Source organism: Bubalus kerabau, chromosome 5 (genome assembly GCF_029407905.1).
Source record: "Bubalus kerabau isolate K-KA32 ecotype Philippines breed swamp buffalo chromosome 5, PCC_UOA_SB_1v2, whole genome shotgun sequence".
Lineage (NCBI taxonomy): Eukaryota > Metazoa > Chordata > Mammalia > Artiodactyla > Bovidae > Bubalus > Bubalus kerabau.
In genome coordinates, this window is record NC_073628.1 from 115,196,373 (window position 1) to 115,216,606 (window position 20,234).

Sequence of the window (20,234 nt, forward strand, 5' to 3'; positions counted from 1 at the left end):
GGCAGAGAACATTATAAGAGCAGCCATTTGTAGGTATTGAGGTATTTGTAAAGGGTGGCTAGGTTTGGGGAATTAAGGATTCCATTTTGGACGTCTTTGGACCATAGTGAGTTGTCAGGTAGGTAATCGAATGTATGAATCTGAAGCTTAAGGAGGTAAAGTCACATCTATAGATACAGGTATAAGAATTAGCATATTTGTAGTATTTTCAAGCCATGAGACCAGATAAGGTCACTAAGGGTGAGGATATAAATAAATAAGAGTAGACATGCTAACATTTGGAGGTGTCATTTTTTTAAAATGGTCAGCCATCAAAGGAAACTACAAATGAGGAACCACTGAAGTAGGGAGAAAAGCAGTGTGGTATCACAAAAGCCCAGTAGAGGAAGGATCTCTGAAGGGAGGGATGTGCTGAACGTATCCATATCAAGTGCACAAAAGAGAAAATAAGAGGAGAACAGGAGTTGATCACTGAATTTGGCAAGATAAAAGTCACTTGGTGACCTTGACTAGATTTGCTTTATAGAATACTGTGGGCAAAGCCCTGGCTGGAGTAGATTGGAGAATGAGAGGTAAGAAAATAGAGATAGCTATTATGAAGAAAACCAGGACTGGAAAAGGACATGAAGTTAAGAAGAATTTGTTTGTTTTTACTTCCTAAACTGTTATTTATTTTCTGAAACTTCTGCTGCTGCTACTGCTAAGTCGCTTCAGTCGTGTCCAACTCTGTGCAACCCCATAGACGGAAGCCCACCAGGCTCCCCGTCCCTGGGATTCTCCAGGCAAGAACACTGGAGTGGGTTGCCATTTCCTTCTCCAGTGCATGAAAGTGAAAAGTGAAAGGGAAGTCGCTCAGTCGTGTCCGACTCTTAGCGATCCCATGGACTGCAGCCTACCAGGCTCCTCCGTCCATGGGATTTTCCAGGCAAGAGTACTGGAATGGGGTGCCATGACCTTCTCCGTCTGAACCTTCTAGCTGAGCATAATTTCTTTGGATAGTTAGGAAATCTCTATACGATGCTATTTTTATTTTAAAAAAGAAATAAAGGAGGAAAATGTCTTCTCTGATTACTGCCAAGGTTGCTCAAGGGCTTAGTCTATTACTCTTAATATGATCATCTCAATATTGATGAACAGTCAGTAGAAAGAAATGTAGTAGTTCATTTTCTTGAACATACTGACTTCTTTTAACCCTTGAGAGTTTCGAACCCTGAAATTGCTTTGGAACTGGAAAGCTTCATTCAGCAGTTTTAGTCCAGTATTTCCCTTTTTATAAATGCAAATGATGACAAAATTTACAGAACAGAAGACAAGTTGGTCACCTGAAATATCTCTTCATTAATACTGTAAATTGCCTATATGCAAATATTAACCTCAATCTGAAAAATAGTACACAGAATAATTTTGCAAAAGAGAGAGGAAGAAGCTTTTTCTAGTTAAAAATGTGTTACAGTTCTGGAATCTAGCATGTTACTTTAAGCAAAAAAAAAAAAAAGTAATTTTAAAAATTATAGCTCTCAATTTAGTATAAAATATTTGCCTTTTCTGTAATAGTTATCGTAAGTATTATAATGATGATTATTCTCTATTTGTGACTTTTACTTTCCATAGATGTTCTTTTGGTTACCACAAGATAGTTATCTAATTATTTCATTCCATTACAGTTAATGTCTTATTTTAGAGAACCGTCTTTTAGGTCAAGAAGGGGCTGATTCAATTTTTGCCTTTGTATTTATTGTTTAATTATTCCAAGGCTAAGTAGGTAAACAGTAAGGATTGTTGTATTCTTGTTTATAAATTAGGAACATTAGACATAAGCATTACTTTCCAGGGTGTTTCCTTTAAAACTTTAACATTCTAAAAAGAAAGTTTATAACCACAGCTGGTAGTTATTAATATACACACACAATTCATAATAACAAAAAGATATTTTCCTTAGCTGTAACTTTTACATACAATATTAATTTATGCCTTGGAGGCTCTGAGAAAGTACCCTGGAAGAATTACCAGTGCTTGGGACTGTGGTCTCTAACATTTTCTAATATGGCATATACGTCCTGGGTAACCCAGAATCCCAGAATAGCCTTGACCAGCTGAAGGAGGCATATCTACTTAAGGTCCGTGCTTCTGGAAGAAACTTTTGTTTTCTACAAATAAGTCATACTGCTGCTGCTGCTGCTAAGTTGCTTCAGTCATGTCCGACTCTGTGCGACCCCAGAGATGGCAGGCCACCAGGCTCCCCCGTCCCTGGGATTCTCCAGGCGAGAACACTGGAGTGGGTTGCCATTTCCTTCTCCAGTGCATGAAAGTGAAAAGTGAAAGTGAAGTCGCTCAGTCATGTCCGACTCTTAGCGACCCCATGACCCCATGGTGGACCCCATGACCCCATGGTGGACCCTATGCAGTCTACCAGGCTCCTCCATCCATGGAATTTTCCAGGCAAGAGTACTGGAGTGGGGTGCCATACTAATTATGCTTAAATTTTCATTCTTTATCACATAATATTCTACACATCAAAAATAACATACAAGCCTCCACTACCAACAGCAGATTACCTCCTGTTTCTTATCTGAGCCATACAACCAGAAAATTATTTCAGTAACTGTAAGTACTTCCAAGGATGGGACATAACTTGTACCATTCTACATGCATGGAAGAAGTGTTAAATCCATCACACATAATGGGTTCCTTGTAGTATTTGAGTTTGAGCCTCTCAAAAGAATCCTGGTTGTAAAAGTCTGATAGATGACTCAATGTGATACACAAAGGACAAATTAATTATTGATTAATTATCTTTAAAATAAATTTTAAATCAACCTAAGCTGTTTGGGACTCTCCAAGTTCTTTCCCCTCCAGTTAAGCTAATTTAAAACTTTCTATTGTAACTGATATTCTGGGTCTCTAAGAGAAAGTTTTTACATTGTTATGGTACTTTTTTTTTTTCTTAAGGATTCCATCCTCTTCTGCCTTGCCTCTAAAGACAAAAGTTGAATTTCATTGAGCTTTTTATCCTTAGGATAGTAATGGGTTTAAAAAAAAAAAAATGCAAAAGGAAGTATACCATGAACCTCTAAGAAATTTGTAATTATATTGGTCTTAAATTATGACAAACCTTACAAGGAAAAATTGTGTGCTTATATGTGAACTTATATGTACTTATTCTCCGATGATAGAAAAAGTGTTTACTAATGTAATAAATTTAAGCCCTAAGTATACATATAAAAATATTTTATGCTGTTTTGTTTCTTTGGGTAGATTTGTCAACTCTGTTCTAATATATTGCAAAATAAATCAAGCACAATGGTGTTAGAATGAAGAATTGATATGTGAATGTTCACCAACAAATAATGTGAATAAGCACAGCTAGAGCATTTATTTTTTTAAAGTAAAGTCTAAACTATAATTATGATGTTTTAAAAAATAAGGTAACTTTTGATTTTAGGGAGCAGTGATGGCTCTGAACTAAGTGAAGAGACCTCATGGCCTGCTTTTGAAAGGTAAGAAAAATTGTCCATTTAAACTGTTTTGAGTTTATTTTGTTTAAATATATGATGTTTCCCAAGTGGTTCATTGGTAAAGAATCCGCCTGCCAATGCTGGAGATGTGGGTTCAATCCCTGGGTTGGGAAAATCCCCTGGAGAGGGATATGGCAACCCACTCCAGTATCCTTGCCTGGGAAATCCCACGGAGAGAGAGCCTGCCGGGCTACCGTCAACGGGCTCTCAGAAGAGGCGGACACAACTTGGGGACTAAACAACAACAGCAAAGTATATGATAATGTGAATTTTAAGACATAATATTTATTACATATAAAAGGACTATTTAGGCTTCCTGCTGGTGGCAGAAATTAAAAGTGAATACTTAAGCCTAGAATTCAGTATTATTTCGTAAAGACATTTTATTTGGTGACTTGACACACATATTTGATTTTTAGTACATTTTAAATTGTAACTTAAACGTAATAATAATCAGGGCTTCCCTGGTGGCCCAGTGGTAAAGAATCTGCCTGCCAATGCAGGATACACAGGTTAGATCTCTGATCCGGAAGGATCCCACATGCCTCAGAGCAACTAAGCCTGTGCATTACAACTACTGAGCCTGTGCTCTGGAGTCTGGTAGCCACAACTACTGAAGCCCACACACGCTAGAACCTAGCGCTCCACAGGCAGAGAAGTCACCACAATGAGAAGCCTGCGTACTGCAACTGGAGAGGTGGCCCCCACTGTCCACAACTAAAGAAAAGCCTGCACAGCAACAAAGACCCAGCAGGCCAAAAATACATTTTTTAAAAAATAAGTAAAATATGAAACAAATGACTTAAAAAAATAATAACCAATCATAGCTTACCTACTTTCATGTACAAAAGTAAAATCTTTTCCTTAAATTCTGGTTTATTTAAGTAATTTTAAGGTATTTAGTGAAATGATCAATTTCATTCTCTGCTAATTTATACATTTTAAATTATACTCTAAATAAGTAGATGAAAGTTTGAATTTAAATTGTTATTAATTAAAAGGTTCCACAAAGCACACAGACACATACTTAAATAATGTAAGTCATATTCTATTCTCTTTTCCTTGATGCTTTAATCTATAAAAGCTGTCATCTGCTTGCAGCAAATATGCTGTGTTGATCTTTCAGTATAAGATTTTTCTAAAAATGTAGGCAAGTAGAACAAATAATTGTTATTTAATAAATATCCATTAGAATTTTGCTGTCTTTGATCATTTTAGTTCTGCCATTGTCATACTAAAATATTTGAACCTTGAGCAAAATAATTGCTCCTTTTGTGTCTATACTAAGCAATAAGTTTCTGAGCAATCAGATTAGGTTGAATTTTGAATGTCATGTTAAAATTGATGAAGTTGAAAACATTTAGTTACCTAACTCCCTTCCAGTCACTTTTTTTTAAATATAGATTTATTTATTTTAATTGTAGGCTAATTACTTTACAATATTGTATTGGTTTTGCCATACATCGACATGAATCCATCACAGGTGTACACGTGTTCCCCATCCTGAACCCCCCTCCCTCCCCTTACCATCCCTCTGGGTCACCCCAGTGCACCAGCCCTGAGCATCCTGTATCATGCATCGAACCTGGACTGGCAATTCATTTTATATATGATATTATACATGTTTCAATGCCATTCTCCCAAATCATCCCACCCTCTCCCTCTCCCACAGAGTCCAAAAGACTGTTCTATACATCTGTATCTCTTTTGCTGTCTTGCTCACTTTGTAATAGAAGCAATTATACTCACTATACCTCTGAAATTGAACTATACATATTTGAATTGGTTAATTTCATGGTGTTATTGGAAAATTAGGTCCCTGGAGAAGGAAATGGCAACCCACTCCAGTACTCTTGCCTGGAAAATCCCATGGACGGAGGAGCCTCGTAGGCTACAGTCCGTGGGGTCACAAAGAGTCGGACATGACTGAGTGACGACACACATTTGTTCTTGAAGCTTCGTGAAGATTCTCACCATGGTGATTAAGACTTTACTTGCATATCCAATATTTCAAAATACTTTTGAGCACTTCTAATTATCATTGTTCTTAAGTTTTATTCTCTTTGTTTTGGGAAATTTTTAACAATTTGTTTTTATATATTATTTCTCTTCCAAGTTTTTATTTCAGTCTCTTTATTTGCGTTTGCCTGAAACAGGAAGATCGCAAGAGTTGCCTCTGGCATTCTGTCTGTACAAATTGTTTTGTTAGTTCTCTCCCTCTAGTAAGAACATGGTATCATCAGAAGTTGATTATAGTGTATTGTATTTAAATAAAAAATATTGATGAACAAAATTGTTTATCATGTGGCATGAGAAGTAATCAAGTAACCAGAATGGTGTTGTGTTAAATAATCTGTTCTTATTCCACCAGGTTACTTAAGGAAGATGGTATTTAAGTGTTAACCTTCACATCCCAAAATAGTATTTTTCTTTTGACAATGTTTTGCTTTGCAGACATTTGCAGCCAAAAATATCTACTGTGCTTTTGCCAAGTTTAAATCAGTGGCTCTTTTGAACACTTTGAAATCAAATCAGTGCTGCCCAGCAAGATTCAAACATGAAATATTAAAAAGTGAATAAAGAATTGGGATTTAAAATACTGTTGTACTTGTGGATAATGAACTTTGAAAATAGACATCAAATATTTTGCCACTTAAATTGCTAAAATAAAACTTTTTGTTTTAAATATCATTTATCAACAGTGCTGCTTTTGGCTTTTTCTAGGCAAAGAAATATCAGTGTTTCTGTGTGTATGTGTTTATTTCCTTTTTTAAGTATCACATGCTATTTTGGATGAAAATTAACTCATACCATTTTTTTTTAATCATTTACTGGCTTTCTCATGTATTTTTTGTAGTTGATGTGAAAATAAAATAAAGCCTCTATTTTTGTTCAGTTTATCTATTTTAGTCGTTTTTTTTTTTAGATTTAATATATAAAAGAAAAGAAAATAAGGTGTTTAGATCCCATTAATTTTAAGTTTTTAGATCACATTGCTTTTAGGTATCTTCATAGGGACATATAATAAAAAATTATTATTCTATAAATCCAGGTACCATATATAAAGTGGAATCTAAGAACTGGAATATAAATAAAAGGATTTCAGGCTTTGTTTGGATATAAATACTTCTTTATTTTAGTAAATTTGTGAAAATGAATGTGTATATAAATACATGGTTTAAACTAAGAAGCAACCTCAAGTATTTATAGTCGATGGTAGAAGAAAATAATAATTTAAAATCTGTGCTTCATGCTTTAAAAAAAAAAAAAGGAGCAATCATATACTATCCTTTTGTAGGATTTAGAAAGCTGTATTACATGAAGAAATTATTATGAAAGCTGTATTACACAAAAATTATTATACTGTTCTAGGTTATTGATTGATGATTATGTAAATAAAAGTAATATATGCAATTTATAATGGAATCCAACAGGAACAGATTATACCATTCTCTCGGCCCGGTGACAAGAGTGGCACGAAATGGCTATCGAAGCCACCTGAAGGCCAGCAGGTACAATCCCCCTGCATTCAGGGGTCACAGAACTCCCCTCTGGTGGTGGTGACTGGCTTTCATAGGTGTGGTCTCACATTACTTCTGTTCTTTCTCAGCTAATTGGTTTCAAAGCTAAATTAAATGCCCATGAAAACTTTCTTTCCAAGATTTAATCTAGAGATAAATTTGAAGTCTTCTTTCTGATCCACAGAGCTAATTGCTAAAATTTGCATCTTTATGTCACATTCTTTAAATAATCCAAATCAGTAGCTTTTTAACTGCACAGGTCTTTCTAACATTGCTGATTATTAGAGGAGCAGTACAAAAACCCACTTGTTTTTCAAAGGCTGCAATCAAAGAATTTACTACAGTTTGTCTTTTTTAAGGATTTTTCAGATTAACTGCAGGTCTGAATTTAAACAAGTCTGTTTTATGAAATAATATTTGTGTATTTAACTCATGTTCATTTGGTTATCTAGTTAATCCTGATCTCCTTCTGCACTACATTAGCTGCTGAAGAAAATAAAGATGGTAGATTGATTGGGGACTGGAGGTTAATGGTAGTGAATAATCAACCAATTCTCATAAGACAATGCAATAGCAAACATTTTAAAGTTAATTTTATGTCAGTTTAATAGTGTCTAATCTCCTTGGATATAAATAGCTCCAGCATGAAATTTCTGGTGGTTTCTAGGTTTTTAAGTCATTGAGAACACCTTAACAATCAAAAAGAGATAAACTGGCAAACTTCAGTTTTCATCACTGTTGTAGAAATTCTGCAGCTCACATCAAATCACTGGAGAATGACAGATATTTTTTTCATCAGTGTATATGTTTTAATTGACTCATAAAAATTGTTCTGTTCTTAACTATAGGACCTTAAATGAGTTGGGAAAAGATATTTAAATGTTTGATTATTCTGTGATGGAAGCAATCTTGAGTTTTAGTTAATCCTTTCTTGCAGAGTTGTTAGGCTTTAATCACTTAGATGCACTGATGACATTAAAATGTCATTAAATTTTATTGCAGTAAGTTTGATTTTTTAATATGTTGTTAATTGCCTTTTTTACTTCTCTCACCTATTTTGGAATTGAGCATGTATTTTCTTTTGCTTTTTTTCCTTTTTTGAGTTTCTGATATTTTTATTTTGCGTTTTATTGCTTAAAAAGACTTTTAACATATAGAGTCCTCACCTTTCCTACCAGAACTTGAGTTTCTTCTGGGGAAAAAAAGGTTTCAGCAGTGCTGCAGTATGACATGTTGAGAAGAAAAGTCTTGAATCCCTAATTTACTCTTTACTAAAGTGAATCACTCTATTCTTTCTGAATTATGCTTGTTCAGATATGCAGTAAAATGCGTTTTTTAACCATCTGCTGACTTTAATAACTGCCTGATTCATTTTGTGACAGCTTGTAAATTTCAGATCAGTAAACCTTTATAATTGTCAGTATCTTCTCATTCTGAATAAAGGAGCAGTCTTAAAATTGAAAATAATTAAATTTTATTTAAATACCTACTTGATAATTACTCAAGTGCTTATATGTTCTTTTCTTTTCACTTTTATAGTTCTGCAGAATCAGAGGATTTGGCAGTACATTTATATCCAGGGGCTGTTACTATTCAAGGTGTTCTCAGGAGAAAAACTTTGTTAAAAGAAGGCAAGAAGCCTACAGTAAGAATTATTTTATATTTTAAAACATGTCTAAAAATAAGCAAATGAATAAGACCCTTAAAAAAATGAAGACAATTGAAATAAAACCAGATATCTAATACCCTTGAAATAATTTAAAATATATTTTTGCCTCACAATGTTATTTAAAGTGTTATTATACCTGCCACATATTAATAGATTTTGGTTAAATTATACACTTCAGGTATTTAAATCAAGATGCTCCTGTACTTCTCTTTGCTCCCTAATATAGTTCTTGGAGAATCTTGAAAGTATATCCTGTTAAGGAGTATTTTTAGAAGGAATAGAAAATAGAGAAAACTCTAAAAAACAGAATTCAGCCAATTTTGTTTTGTCAGTCCTAAGTAGAATGTATCAAGTAGACGTGGTAAGAATATTTGAAATAAAGATTTCAGAAGTGATCAAACTCAAAGCTAAGGTGGTGGGAGTGAAGTGGAGTGTCTCTTCGGCAATGAGGAACAGTGACTGAGAAGCAGGTAGCATTTGAGTTGTATATTCATATGTCTGTCCTCTCCAGGTAGCATCTTGGACAAAATATTGGGCAGCTTTGTGTGGGACGCAGCTTTTCTACTATGCTGCCAAATCTCTGAAGGCTACAGAAAGAAAACATGTAAGTATTCCTGTTCCAAGTCGTTAACATAGTTTCACAGCCTCTATATGGTGGTAAGGAAAGTAGTCCTAATTGGATGCGAGGGTTTGGGGTTTTTTTCCCACTTTCTAACCCAGAAGTTCTTAGACTTTCTTTGTATGAGTATTGTAATGGAGTTATTTTTGTTTAGTAATATGATCCTAAGAAAGGTCTTGGAATAACTTCCATATTCTAAAGTTCCTTTTTTGAATACTGTTTTTTCTTTGCAAATGTTAAAACTGCACCCTGCCATTATCTTATCTTCGTGTCCAAGCCCTCCCAAACCTGGGGTTTTTTGTTCAGAAAAATGGTTGAAAACTGTTGCCTTGGAATGTCATTTCCTGATTTGTAAAGTATGAAAAATTAGGACCAGCATCTGCAGTTCCTTCCACCTCAGTCTCTGATTGAGTGATTTTTCCAACAGTGAAGAGGAATAATAGTTACTAAGGTTACTATGGTCACCTTCTTGTGCTTGAAAGATGCCTCGAAAAACTCTTTTCTTGTAGAATCTTGCTATAAATGTAGAATCTTGCTATAAATCTTCTTTTGCATGCTGTCTGTCTTTGTATGCCAGTGATACACCATTTGAAAGGAAAATAATTTTCTGTTTTGCATTATCTCTTGGAGAGGAATTTATTTCTAAATTGTGTATTTTGAGGGTGGGGGGAATTAAGTGGTTTACCATATTGAGGAAAGGTAAGTAAGCCACTGAGAAAAAAAATTAAGTTCTTTTACTATTTATAAATTATCTAGTGATACTGTGTAATTCAGAAATGCCCCCCTTTTTTTTCTTTTTGGCAATTATCACTTTATGTTTTTATTTTTTTCCAACAATGGCTGTCTCTCAAAAACAATAACACATACATATTGCATGTATTTTAATATCAGGTATTACTTCACCAAATACTTTGACTAAATTTACTAGGATTTGGTGGTTTATTGTTGTTTTGTTTTTTCCTTTTAGTGAGAAAATCCCTAGTTTGAAGTTTGGTTGGATGAGGCCAGTTATAAGTTCAACTTCAAATATTATCATTATACAGAGAAGCTTTTCTTTATTCTCACAGTTTTAGCCCTTTAATCAAACCAGGAATAGAGAAAAATACAGTTTTGGTTTACATAAATGTGGGAAATGCTGTAATAAGATAGCATCACCTGCCTTTCTTTATCAGCTGTACCCATACCCTATTACTCTCCTGAATTTATGTTAATCATTGCCTGGCTTTTCTTTAGAGTTTGCCACTTAGGTTTCCTTAAATGATACATTGCATCATTTTTTAATTGTATCTGGATTGTGCCTAAAAGGCACCAGCCTTTTTGTTCAGTATTATAAATGTCTAGATCTAGTCCCCACATTAAGGTGAAGGGCTGTTTTTTTATATTCTAGTCAAATAGACTAGAATGCCCACATACCTGACAAAGCTACAGTTTAGTTTCACTAGAATGTTTTGCAAAGTAATTGCCTCTGGTTAGTATTCTATACTCAAAGGAGGGGGGAAAATGAGGTTACTATAGCTGAATTATCATCTTCAGATATAGTTAACTGTTCACTTAGCCACTTGGAGAGACTTGGCTAGATTTCACTTAGTTGACTATTACAAGGAAGTAAAATGTATAAATGTTTTTTATTTTTTCCTAACTGTAATTAGAAGCCAAACTAGAGAATTGATAAAATAACTGAGTTTGTCATCTAATACATATGTTAAGTATCTTTTTGTGTTTGGTATAGGTACTTACACAGCTAGTTTGGGTTTATAATTGTATGAAGTGATAAATAATGCATATGAAATGTTTAGATATTAGAGCCTAGTGGGCTGTGAGGGAGCCAGATTGAGTGCCAAGGAAATGGACTGTGTTCCTCATCTTTTCTAGTTTAAACTGTTAAGATTAAAAAAAAGAATTATAATAACAAAGCAGTATGGAGACAAATCCATGTTTATATTTATCCAATTTTAGGATAGAAAAAGGGCACAGAACTAAAAGCAGTGGAGAAAAATGTTTTTAATCATTTTCAAACAAAAGTTAAAATGCAAATTGAAAGAAAATATTGGCTATATATAAGCAGTAGGTGTGGGATTAAAATATATAAACAGAGCATCACCTGTGTGGTGTTCTTGTCAAAAATTTAATCATGAGGACGCAATCAAATCCACATCATGGAACATTGTGTAAGACCACTGGCTTGGATTCTTAAGACCAAAATTTGACAGCTGGAGTAGAAAGAGGGTTAGAAGGAATGTTCTAAATTAAGAGAAACTTTAAGAGTCTTGATAACTAAATGCAGTGTATGTACCTTGGTCTAATCTTGGAGGTAATTCTTTTAAGCTGTAAAGTTCATAATTAGGACAATCAAAGAAATTATAATAATGGACTTTATATGATTATGTCCATTAAATTTCTTAAATGTGAACCATTGTGATTATATAGTAATATCAGTATATTCTTAGAAGATACATGTTGAAATATTTAGGGTTCAATATTATGTCTGATGCTTACATTTAAATGTTCAAAGAGATCAAGCAAATGCAAAATGTAGATATATGGATAATCCTTGTAGCATTCTTTGTAGTTTGAACTTTTCTGTAGCTTGAACTTTTTCAAAATTAAAAGCTGGAGGAGGAAAAAAGTCACTAATAAAAATATATGTGTTCCTATATGTAAATAAATGCAGGAGGAAGAAATATGGAAACCTACACCTGTCTTATTGCTTTGTAAAGTATGAATTTTTTTTTTTTTTTTTTTTGCATATGAGGAAAAGAGCAGACTTGGAAATAGACAAGAGAGGAGTATGACTTCTTAATGTTTTAAAATGAAAGCATTCACTGTAAAACTATTTATAATGAAAGTATATTCATTATAACTTTTAAAAGTTTGCAGATATCTTTGAACCTCTCTGCATCGTAATGAGTGAATAAATACTGTTAGATAAGTTAAAAACAAAGTCTATACCTGAAAAAGAAGTCTGTAACATATATAAAGACCTTCCACAACTCAGTAAGAATAAAACAACAGTGGAAAGATGAAATAGGGAGATAAATAGAAAGTGAATATAAATGGTTAATGTACATGAAAAGGTGATGAACCTCACTAGTTATCAAAAAGGCAGATTAAAGAAGATGCTTTTTTTTTGACCATTAGGCAGAAATTTTAAAGATTGATAATGTAGCATTGGCCATGATGTAGGGAAACAGACTATGACCCAAAGTTGGCAGAAATTTAAATTGGTACTTTTTGTGGTGGACAGTCCTACTCAGCATTTAACTTAATAATAACCAGTGATTCTTTATCTGAAAATCTGTTCTATGAAAATCATTAAGCTAGTGCACAAAGATATCTATAGAAGAATATTCCTGTTATATTTATAGTATCAGCAGTCTGCAAACACTGAAAATACTTATTATTAAGGAAATATGATGGGTAAAAACCACAAGTCAGAGTATAAGTATACCCCCATTTGTATATGAAAACCAACAACAACAAGAAAGTCTTTGGTGTAATGCAGACAGAAAGGTCCAGAGGACTACACCCCAAAGGATGGTAAATTCTGGGAGCAGAATGAGGTTCAGCTGGTGGTCGAGGGCATTTGCACTCTGTGAATGGGCTTATATTGCTTGAGTTTTTATTATTATTACTGGAAAAAAGCAATTTATGCAGAGGTTTTTGGGTCTAAGAAAAGATATTAGAAAATCATGCTGTATGCTTTGATATAAACTATAAAACTGTCAGATAGCTATGTATTGCCAATTTGATTCTTCGTAGCATTGTTGTTGCTAAATCGTGTCCAACTGTTTGGCAACCCCATAGACTGTAGCCCTCCAGGCTCCTCTGTCTATTCCTTCTTCAAGGGATCTTCCTGACCCAAGGATTGAACCATGTCTCCTGCATTGGCAGGCGGATTCTTTACTGCTGAGCCACCAGGGAAACCCTCTTCATCATATTAAAGCTAGTTCCTAATTCCTTTAGCTTTCATTTTTGCTGTAACCATGTTGTTAAAAATAATGTGATATGTTCCTTCTTTTTCCCATTTCTTTAAAATTGTGAAATATATACATGCAGAAGAAGATATATTGTATATGTGTATATTTTAAAGAATAATAAATAAAATAGACATGTATATAACTCCACCCAGCATAAGAAGACAGAGCATTGTCAGAATCATCCAAGTCTTCCCAGATAGCATCTTCTTTCTTATTAGCCATGATAAGGATCTTAGTTCCACAACCAAGATCAGACCCATGACCTCTGCATTGCAAATGCAGAATCTTAACCACTGGATCACCAGGGAAGTCCATACTTTGTGATTTTAATATATATACCCCGGATTATTAATGTTTGAAATAATTTTTTTCATGTTTACTAGCTATTTGTGTTTCTTCTATAAAATGCCTGGATAAATTATTTTGCTTATTGAATAATTTGTTTTCTTACTAATTGGTAAAAATTTCCTTATATATTCTGGATACTTATTAGCAATTGCTGTTGCTGCTGCTAAGTCGCTTCAGTGTCCAACTCTGTGCGACCCCATAGACAGCAGCCCACCAGGCTCCCCCGTCCCTGGGATTCTCCAGGCAAGAACAGTATTACTAATATCTTCTTCCAATTTATTCAGTTTTTTTTTTCACTCTCTTTGTGATCTTTTAGTGAATGGTTCTTAGTTTTAAAGTAGTAAAATTTATCTTTTATGCTTAATACTTCCTGAGTCATATTTTTTAAATCCTTCTCTAACGTGAGTTCATCAAAATGTTCTGTATTTTCTACTAGTAAAGTTTTACAGTTTGCTTTAAAATCATTGACCCACTTGAAGTCAGAGGAGGGTATATGTGAGATGTGTTATGAAATAGGCATTCACTTTTATTTATCTGCCTGGAGAGGTTATTTTCCTGACACCACGTGTTGAACAGTCCGTTCTTACTTGGCTGGTCTGCAGAGCCCATGTTTGTCATTTGAGTTTGCATCAGTATTCACAGATCGCTTTCTAGACTTCCATTGCCCTGTCAGTCTCTCCTTGTCCTAGTAACTCACAGACTCAGTTACTATAGATTTGTAAGTCTTGTTGTGTAGCAAGGCAAGTCCTGCCTAATTCTTCAGGAGCATCTTGGCTGCTTCTGATCCCTTGTCTTACACACAAATTTCAGAATCAGCTTCTCAAGTTCCACATAAAACCCTACTGAATTTTTTATTGAAATGACACTAAATCTGTAGATCAATTAAGGGTGAATTGACATCTTTGCAACACTGAACCTTTTTCTTCATCTCATGGTATTTTTCTGTTGATTTAGGTCTTCTTGAATGTCTTTTGACTGTTATACTTTCTTGTATGTCTTTTGTTACACATATTCCTAGGTACCTTTCTTAGAAGTGACTTTTATAGTTCTAGTGTATAAAATTGCAGATGACTTTTATAGTGATCTTTTCCAAGCATCCTTGCTCATTTTTCTTATTGGTTTGGTGGATTTTCTGAACTGAATGGATAATACTATCTGCAAGTGATGGCAGTTTTATTTCTTCCTCATCCTTATACCTTTTATTTCTTTTTTTGTTATCTTATTATGCTGACTAGGTCTTCCAGTTCAGTATTGGATGAAAGTAGCAATGGTAGGCATCCTTGTCTTGAAACTGACTTTGAAATGTTTTATGCATTTTACCCTTGAGCGTATATTGCAGAATTTTAGTTTGGGTTTTATTTTATTTTGTGTTTTCCTTTCCTGTATACTTTGTTCAGGTTTTGTTTGTTTTTTTTTTTTTAGTTGGTGGGGGGAGGAGGGGGAGTGTCGTTTGTTTCTTTTGTTTGTTTGGTAGGTCCTGTTGAATTCCTTGGGAGGGAATTTCCTAATTCAATAACAGTATCTACCAAACAAACAAAAAAATAAATTCCATTCCAAGTCTACCACAAATATGCATTATATTGTAACAAATGCTTTTATTTTATATCAACTGAGTTGATAATATTTGAGTTGTGGCTCCCGGGCTCCAGAATACAGGCTCAATAGTTGTAGCACACGGGCTTAGTTGCTCCACGGCATGTGGAATCTTCCTGAATCAGGGATCGAACCTGTGTCTCCTGCCTCGACAGGTGGATTCTTTACCACTGAGCCACCAGGGAAGCCTGACAGTTAAACTTTTGATAAAGAGTTGAAGCTGGGAAAGATCTGGAAAGTAGATGATCTGAAGAGGGCATGCCTACATGGAATTTAGTAGTAAGAGGCTGGAGCAGAGCTAACCAGCAGGAAATCTTGTCTCTCCCTAGGAGAAACTGAAAATACACTTTTTAACAATAAGTTTTTACTTAGGATAAGCCATAAATTTTGTGTTTTTATTATTTTTTTTGTCTCTCAGTTTAAATCAACATCAAATAAGAACGTGTCTGTAGTAGGATGGATGGTGATGATGGCTGATGACCCAGAACATCCGGATCTCTTCTTGCTTACTGACTCTGAGAAAGGTGAATCATTGAAATAACTAGGGGTTACTATACAACTTTAGATAACCCAAATTTTAGTTTAACTGGAATACTCAACTGGGGGCATTGCTTATATTGTTTCACCTCTTAGGAAATATTTCTGTCATGTGATGTATACTAATTATGCCAATATTTTTAGATATCAGTATCTATTAATTGCTTCTTTAATAAGCTTATTCCCTTTGCTACATGGGAATAAGCTTGAAGAGCTAATAATCAAGAAAAGAAAGAGGGAATTTGAGAATCTATAAAACACTGTTACTTTAAAATCTCAGATTTACAATATGCAATACCCCTTCATTTATATCTTGAATAAATTGTTATTGTTAAGTTCTGAATGTGGCAAAAGTTTTCCTTTAAATGGTTTGTGTTCCATTAATTAAATTAATTGGTTATTTGACTCAAACCACTTTCCATATAAGTGTAATTTTAATTATAATGCTTTGGTTATAATATGTAGTGGAGAAGGAAATGGCAACCTACTCCAGTATTCTTGCCTGGAGAATCCCAGGGACGGAGGAGCCTGGTGGGCTGCCGTCTGTGGGGTCGCACAGAGTTGGACATGACTGAAGCAACTTAACTGTATAATATGTAGAGACATTTATGAGTAACATTATTGGCTGTTAACCACAGGAGTTTTTAGAATGGATGAGAGAGGCTGGAGGGTGGGCCGTGTAGAATCAGGTCGTGTGTCTCCTTACCCTGCTTGTGTGTGTCGTGGGGACCTCAGTGATCATCAGAACAGATCCTCACATGATTGTAGCTCTTGCTTTATAACATCTGCCAGCCATTGATGAGCACCACAGAGGAAGCCAGAAAGGAAATCGTTTAGCATCTGCCCAGAACCTTCCACTTCAGCAACTCACTACTAAAATGATACTGTATTACCTTTTATTGACTATAAAGTTATATTCTTGACTTCTGTTTCTTTAGAATGTATATCAGCAGATATTCTGCTTTTAGGATATTGTGGTATTTAGAGTAAAAATTTAAGAAAACATGCAGAAAAAATAACAGCAAGATGTCACATTTTGAGGTGAAATAGACTGATTTACAGAGTAAGGTGTTTCTACTCAACATTCTGAATTCAGCCTCCACCCTGCCAATCCCAAAGACATTCATTATTTATAAAAGTACATTTTAAAAGGAGATAATTTTCATAGGATTTAGTTAACAAATTCTTTGTTTTCCTTTGATTCCTTGTGTGTATTAGTCACTCAGTCATGTCCGACTCTCTGCAACAACCCCGTAGACTACAGCCTGCCAGGCTCCTCTGTCCATGAAATTCTCCTGCAAGAATAGTGGAGTGGGTAGCTATTTCCTTCTCCAAGGGAATCGTTGATTCCTTAGTGTACTTGATAGAACTACTTCTGAGTACAAGGTTTTTATGAAATCTATACTGACAGCCTTTTTCAGGAAGAAGAGTAGATAAATGGCCACTGTGGCCAGCTTGTCAGATATGCCTGCTATTTAGGTTGATCTGATGTTTGATCTGGGTTCAACAAGCAAAAAATGTTATTTGAATAATTAAACATATGGTGAAGAGAACTTTTGCTTCTGAATATGAGTAAGTCTTTGTTAAAATCTCAAAGAAAAGCTGAATAAAGCCTACATATAGATCAGATAAGGCTCTTGAATCATTGGATGCAGTTATAAAGGAAAGAGTAGAAATCAGTAAGAACTGGGAAATAAGAACAACTCAGGTCAGTGAGAAGGAGAACTAAGCTTAACTTAGGGCAGCCTATACTACATGAATCCCTTCTTTTCTCAGTTTATTACCTTAATACATATAAATGTATAAAAATACTCCTATCGTGTATCAGTTTATTAGTCAACATAAGGTCTAAATGGTCTTTCCTAGTAACTCAGATGGTAAAGAATCTGCCTACCAATGCAGGAGACCCAGATTTGATCCCTGGATCAAGAAGATCCCCTGGAGAAAGGGAATAGCAACCCACTCCAGTATTCTTACCTGGAGAATTCCATGGACAGAAGAGCCTGGCGGGCTACGGTCCTTGGGGTCACAGAGTCATATGAGACTGAATGACTAACACTTTCACTTTCAAGGTCTAAATATATATGTCACAAATGAAACAAATGAATTTCTAATTTTCTAAAAGAGAAAAAGGTGCTTTCTCAGATTTTTCACATAAACCCTTATTAGACCTAGGAACTTCTCTAATAATTTTGACAAATGTAAGTAAAAACTAAAAGCATAGGTTATATTGATGTTAGCTGATTAATCCTTAATCACATTAAATAGCTAATGTTTAAGTGTTAAACACGTTAGAACATTTTGGCCTATAAAAATTTAGTCTTAGCATCTACTAGTATTTAGGTCATCTAAATAGTGCTGAGAACTGATATTCTGTACTCTCATCCATGCTTACAAATTTAGAGAAGCCAAACAATTGTTTTATTTAGGTACACTTAAAGATCATGTAAGAAAACAAAATACTTCTCTTCCAATTGATGAATAGCAAAGCAGTGACTTTCTGAATAAATTATAGCTTGTGAATGTAGCATATGGAACTCTGTATTGGAAAATCAGGTGATAGAAAAATAAACTGAGACTGAGAACTCTCACCAATTTTTGTTGTTTTCCCCTTGTTTTTAATAATTTTAGGAAATTCGTACAAGTTTCAAGCAGGCAGTAGGATGAATGCAATGCTGTGGTTCAAGCATTTGAGTGCAGCCTGCCAAAGCAACAAACAACAGGTGAGCATTTCTCTTCATCCTCAGAAGAGTCCATAAACTGGGAACGTATTTAAAAGAGCTGGTAAGAAAAGTATGTGGACTGATTTTTGGAATGAAGTAGAAAAACTGTATTGTTTATGTTCTTTTTTTGTTGACCACAGTCAGCAAGACGTGAGGTCCACATTTTAGTGAGGGAGATGGGCAATAAACAAGTGAACAAATAACAGCATTTCAAAAAGTAAAAACTCTATGAAGGCAGCAAAATAGAATTAGGTGATATGGAGGGATGGGAGTAAAGTCAACTTTAAATAAATTAAGAGCGAACAGCAGAGGTGTCCCTAAGGAGATGACAGTGACGTGAATGACAGGAAGGAAGGGCCACGTGAAGATAAGGGAGAGCAGAGTTCTGGTGAAAGGAAGGGAAGTGCAAAGACCCTGAAGGTGAAACAAGCTTTAAGGTGTTCAAAATAGGGAGGTGTAGCCTGTGTCAGAAGAATGGGAATGAGAGGCAAGGAAACGTAGCTTCAGAGGTTAAAAATTTGATGGTACCTTGCCAAAAATTATTCTGATGCATCTCTATTTGTTCTGTTGACAATTTTATGTGGGTTCCTATGCTCGCAGTGAAACCCAAAACGATTTGGACTTTTTCCTTGTTTTTATTTCACTGAAACAAAGATGGCCTAACTCACAGAGGTCTATGATGGGAACTCGGCTGCAAAGAGGATGAATCCATAGTGGTGTGTTCCCCAAATCCTGCTGCTGATTAAAAGCTGAACGATGAATTGGTAGGGCAGACATAAATATAACTGGAGTTAAAAGTTTCTACACTCTTTTTGGCCAGTTTTTAGTTGAAAAGTTTATTGCCTGTAGGTACTGAAATACAGAAGTATATGGTAAATATTATCAGTAGCTAATTTTGAATTATATAATACATTATAGAAGTTTATAAAGTTTATAAATGTGTTTTTTACCATGTGCTATCAGGACCTAAGTTATAACTGCTTTTTTGGTATAGGAAGAAAGTAAGGCTTAAAAATGCTAATAAATGACCTCAACAAGGTCAAACAAATAAAAAAAGTAAAACAAACAAACAAAATTAAAAAATGGTGGGCCTAAGACACAAAGTCTGTCTTCATTCTGTAGATGCATTCTCTTAAATATTGTTGGAATGGGCTTTGTTCTCTTATAATTTTTGTTTTAAAAATAATAAAGCAAAAATTACATCCTTGCCCTTGTCAAATTAGTGTCTGGGACAGGATGAAGGAAACAGACCTTCTTTTGCCTAAACCAAGTTCTTGAGGATTCAGTTGCATGCATACATTTTCTTTAAATGTGGCCTTAAAGTATTGTATCATTTTTTTTAATCTGAAGATTTCAAGATTAATCTAGAGAGTGTATGCATCCCAGCATAGAGATTCAGTTTCTTTTATTGTATTAGTGGATCTTCCTGCTGAAAAAGATAACCAGATGTGTATAAATGGTTTTGTTCTGTTTTTTCAGTTTGTTTGTTGCTATACTTAGAAGAATGAGAGAAGTAGCAAATTTATAAATTGAAGCCATGAAATTTGAAAACTTTTAGTAGAAGACTGTAACTCAAATACATCTTAAACCATCATCAGGCAACTTAGGAGGAAATGAAAATTTTACCGTATTTAAATATGGATTTCTTATAACCAGACCCGAGAATTTATACTTTAAGTACTCGTCCGTTCATACTGTATTTTATTTATAATTCACTTATGATTACATCATC

At 34.6% G+C, this 20,234-nt stretch overlaps 2 protein-coding genes across 24 annotated transcripts in view; one reads left to right on the forward strand and one right to left on the reverse strand.

Moving 5' to 3' along the window:
• Positions 1-20,234, forward strand: part of RALGPS2 (Ral GEF with PH domain and SH3 binding motif 2) — a 166,426-nt gene that overhangs the window by 139,922 nt on the left and 6,270 nt on the right. For 5 of the 7 annotated variants that reach the window (XM_055582763.1, XM_055582767.1, XM_055582764.1 and 2 more), the window contains 6 exons: positions 3,443-3,497; positions 6,950-7,027; positions 8,576-8,681; positions 9,217-9,309; positions 15,661-15,766; positions 18,411-18,502. In XM_055582763.1, the coding sequence (XP_055438738.1) occupies positions 3,443-3,497; positions 6,950-7,027; positions 8,576-8,681; positions 9,217-9,309; positions 15,661-15,766; positions 18,411-18,502 (530 nt within the window). Of the gene's footprint in view, positions 1-3,442; positions 3,498-5,969; positions 6,046-6,949; positions 7,028-8,575; positions 8,682-9,216; positions 9,310-15,660; positions 15,767-18,410; positions 18,503-20,234 lie in introns of those variants that run through there. The other 2 variants (XM_055582766.1, XM_055582768.1) reach the window with 2 other exon arrangements.
• Positions 1-20,234, reverse strand: part of ANGPTL1 (angiopoietin like 1) — an 80,974-nt gene that overhangs the window by 39,921 nt on the left and 20,819 nt on the right. For 10 of the 17 annotated variants that reach the window (XM_055582788.1, XM_055582780.1, XM_055582774.1 and 7 more), the window contains one exon: positions 16,486-16,564. The exons of the other annotated variants lie outside the window; for them this stretch is intronic. The gene's annotated coding sequence lies outside the window, so the exon portion shown is untranslated. The remainder of the gene's footprint in view (positions 1-16,485; positions 16,565-20,234) is intronic. 17 annotated transcript variants of the gene reach the window in all.